We start from the raw sequence: 4362 nt of genomic DNA, 5'->3' as shown, positions 1-4362 counted from the left end.
ATTCTACCACTCCAGACAGACACAGGTTAAGATCTTCCCTGGTAAGTCACCTCATGGGCTACACAGATTATTAGAAATGGGTTAGATCAATATGTAAGAGCTAGCCAATAAGAGGCTGGAACTAATGGGCCAGGCAGTGTTCAAAAGAATACAGTTTCCGTGTAATTATTTCGGGGCATAAGCTAGCCATACGGGCGGCCGGGTGCCAGAGACGCAGCCCGACTCAGTTCCTTCAACAAACCATGTCAGACTGCTGTCTCATATACCTGTTAGATATAAAGTTTGAATTGCTTACATGGCATTAGTGATAATTCCTTAAAGAAGCTATAGAATCTAACACATACCATAACTTTAACCTGTTACTTTTATTAGTAAGATATTGAATAGTAAACATTTGTGTCTGAAAATAGCTAAAACTAATTTTTCTACCTAAATATGGAAACGAGATTTTGAATTGTTTTTATAGACTTACATAGAATCAAGAATTATCAATACAGATTAGAGCTGACCAACATTAACTTTATACCTGCACTGGCTTAGAGGAACCAAGACAATTCAAGTGAAATGATTGCACACATAAGTGCCTAGACACACACACATACACACTGGGAGACAGACCACACACGAAACAAGCATTAGACATGCTGCTTTAGTGATAGCATCGTTTCCAGCAGGTCTCTTCACACCTACATAGATGTCACCAAAGCCTCCCTTCAGATACGATTTGCTGTGTTAACCACTACATACATATTTCTCTGTTGCTAGGTTCCCCTCCTCCTTTTCCCTTTACTCCTACCTCTGATGATACACATAAGGAATTAAAGGAAGATGATAATTCCCTTAAGTAGCTGTAACTAGGTACTTGAGAGAATTTAACCATTGGCTTTGGCTTGTGTAACGTCCTGGAGATGTTCACTAGCGACTTTTCATTCTTCTACTCATGCATGCACATTCTTAATTGTGAGGCTTAGTTTCACATATCTAATAATATTGCTACTTAACATCAGCTAATTAGTAGGGTTTTTCTGTATCTAACAAGAGTATTAATGGGAAAATTACTAAAGGTCATTGATACCTGTAAAAGTTGCATCTTAATTGTGTGTGTCTTAGAAAATAAATATTTATCAGGTAGATAATATGTTGTCAAGAATCTATGATAGATACTCTGTGTTTAGTAGGCATTAGACTTATTTTAAAATTTTGATAATATGAAAACAGAAGCAAAGAAGGAAACAAATCTATGTTCCAAGTAAAGAAAAAATCTAAAGCACACAAATACTTGAAATGTCATTGATGTGCTTGCATTACAGATCACATACATGGGAATAAACCACCATAGAACCCATTCCTCTTTGGAGCCTTTTAATCATACAGTGCCTCAAGATCTATGAAGAGACCAAGCTAACTGATTCCTGACTTTCTCATCTACTTCTTGGTTGTGCTGTCTGAAGTTCCAACTTTGTCCAGGAAAACCCACATATCCTTAACCTTACCCATGAAGACACGATCAGTCTGAAGCTAACAGCCAATCTTTGCAGCACAAGGTGCGGAACAGAGCCTCACCTTCACAGCACCAGTCTCAGAACTGAAACTTCTAGGCCTGGCCACAGTACCCGTATCCTGAATCCATTTTTATGACCAGGGGAAATATCTTGACTCAGAAAGGTCAAGCAAGGGCTTGGAAATATTACTGTTCAAGTCACAAGAAACAAGGGTCTGGAGGAGGAATGTCCTGCCCCAACAACAGTAGCAAAATCAGTTTGTTAATGACATAAAAGATACGGATGTGCAATGGGCTCTTTTTCACCTGAAAATTCTTATTTGTTCAATTATTTCCTTCTCATATATAATTGAGATAAAATAATATCCTCTGAAGACCTGAGAATAGTTTCAATGTTGGAATAAAATTTATACCTCTTAATCAAAAGCAGACTTTGCTTATTAAGGAAGAAATTCTTGAACAAAACACGCAGTGTCTGCACAGATAAGAACGTGGCTTCATTATCTCCAAAGAGAAGCTTCTGCAGGCATCATCATTCTTCACATCTCAATGAGCCGCATCACACGATGTCTAATTACTCATTAGCCTTTTCTGTTCCTGTTACAGAAAACCATGGGTACTACAGAAAGGAAGGCCTCCATTTAGAGGGATGTTCTTTGCCATCATAAAACTTTTTTGAGGGTTCTCACTGTTGATGACTTGAAAAGCAGTTCATGGGGTTCACGTGGGACAAAGTAGCACGGATTGTTTGATCAAATTCAAAAATAAACCCCAGGGACTCTCGACAATCCCAGGGTGCTTTGCGGCGCTCGGTCCTTTCCGCTCGGCCATTCTCCTGCACGGGAGGCAGCCATGGCGCCCAGCCGGAATGGCATGATCTTGAAGCCCCACTTTCACAAGGACTGGCAGCGGCGAGTGGACACTTGGTTCAACCAGCCGGCACGCAAGATCCGCAGGCGCAAGGCCCGGCAGGCGAAAGCGCGCCGCATTGCCCCGCGCCCCGCGTCCGGACCCATCAGGCCCATCGTGAGGTGCCCCACAGTGTGCTACCACACTAAGGTCCGGGGCTTCAGCCTGGAGGAACTCAGGGTGGCTGGTATCCATAAGAAGGTGGCTCGCACCATCGGCATCTCCGCGGACCCAAGGAGGCGAAACAAGTCCACCGAGTCCCTGCAGGCCAACGTGAAGGAGTACCGCTCCAAGCTCATCCTCTTCCCCAGGAAGCCTTCCGCTCCAAAGAAGGGAGATAGTTCGGCTGAAGAACTTAAATTGGCCACTCAGCTAACAGGACCTGTGATGCCCATCCGGAATGTTTATAAAAAGGAGAAAGCCAGAGTCATTACGGAAGAAGAGAAGAACTTCAAGGCTTTTGCCAGTCTTCGCATGGCCCGGGCCAACGCCCGGCTCTTTGGCATCCGAGCAAAGAGGGCAAAGGAAGCTGCAGAGCAGGATGTTGAGAAGAAAAAGTGATGTGCTTTTGGAATATTGCAATAAATTTTCCATAAAGCAAAAAATAAATAAATAAATAAACCCCAGAGAGCCTCAGAATGTTATATTATTTATTTAAGGAAGAAAATAAGAATGCCAAGAGAGTTAAAGCTTCCACAACTATTTCTGCTCACTTCTTAAATATTATTTAGGAATTATTTGTTTTTTTTAACACCCAAGACTTACTACTATAAATATAAATACTAGTACAAATTTTAGAAGGTATTGATTTACTGTAGGGACTTGGGAACTTATAGTCCACACAAGGGATGTGGTATGTTTAGGAGCTAAGACTTCACTGCCCACGAGCTGAAACTCTGATGCTACCCAGTGCTGACTTCCAGATGGAAATCATAATGGGTGTCGCCTGAAAGGGACATTACAAAGACTAAGCAATCTTATCACAATGCAGCGTTGCGGTAGTTACTGGTATTGGAGAATTAGTGGGTTCATCCCTAGGGAAGAGTAGTTCTTTTTCTCTCAACATTCATTGATTGCCTGTGGTTCCTAGTTTAGGGTGGAACCCATGAGATTTCTTTCTTAGAACTTCTGGTCATGGGGTGCCCAGCCCCAATCAATATTTCCACAATACAATTCTTGCTCCTAAGAGTCAGGAAACGTGAAAATGGGAGCAAGGTGTGGGAAGTCCTTCCGTCTATGTGTTGCTTTTATTGGTTAATGAATGAAGAAGCTGCTTTGGCCTATGATAGGACAGAATAAAGCTACCTGGGAAAAACTAAACTGAATTCTGAGAGAAAGTAAGCGGAGTCAGGGAGAAGCCATGTAGCCACTGCCAGAGACAGACACACTGGAACCTTGCCGGTAAACCACAGCCAAATGGTGATACACAGATTAATAGAAATGGGTTAACCAACAATATAAGAGCTAGCAAGCAATACACTTAAGTGACTGGCCAACCAGTGATTTAAATAATATAGTTTGTGAGTGATTATTTCATTTTTCTGGGAAGCTGGGAACGAACCAGTAGCCTCCCCCAACAGGAGCAGAAAGATTCTAAGAGAATAAAAGAGGTTTGCTATAATAAATGGCAGGTAAGCTGTATTCATGACACCACAGCATGGCTGCCTAATCAAGGCCCCGTATATTTCTTAATAGTAAAATTGACAAGCAAATTTGATCATTGCAAGTATGTAATACAATAAAATAACCTCATTTATTATTTTTTCTGTTTTTGTTGTTTATAAAGAAAGACAAATAAATATTTATATGACCAATAGTAAGTTCAGTTTTTTTCATGTTCAGTGCACCTTTCGTGCAGGAATTCTTAGTACAAGAAGTGTTCTCTACATAATAGTATGACTCTGGGGATTAATTAGCATAATATGGCATGACACGATATAATCTATCAGGAA

General features: G+C 41.1%; 1 protein-coding gene across 1 annotated transcript; it reads left to right on the top strand.

Annotated features, from left to right (window-relative positions):
* Positions 1–2291: 2291 nt before the first annotated feature.
* On the top strand, positions 2292–3012 carry LOC126508807 (60S ribosomal protein L13-like). The gene has a single exon (XM_050154218.1). The coding sequence runs from the start codon at positions 2354–2356 to the stop codon at positions 2969–2971; it is 618 nt and encodes a 205-aa protein (XP_050010175.1). The 5' UTR covers positions 2292–2353; the 3' UTR covers positions 2972–3012.
* Positions 3013–4362: the final 1350 nt, after the last annotated feature.

This window comes from Alexandromys fortis, unplaced genomic scaffold (genome assembly GCF_014885135.2).
Source record: "Alexandromys fortis isolate MF-2015 unplaced genomic scaffold, M_Fortis_MF-2015_v1.1 scaffold_40, whole genome shotgun sequence".
Taxonomy (NCBI): domain Eukaryota; kingdom Metazoa; phylum Chordata; class Mammalia; order Rodentia; family Cricetidae; genus Alexandromys; species Alexandromys fortis.
This window is presented reverse-complemented; position numbering and strand designations above follow the sequence as displayed.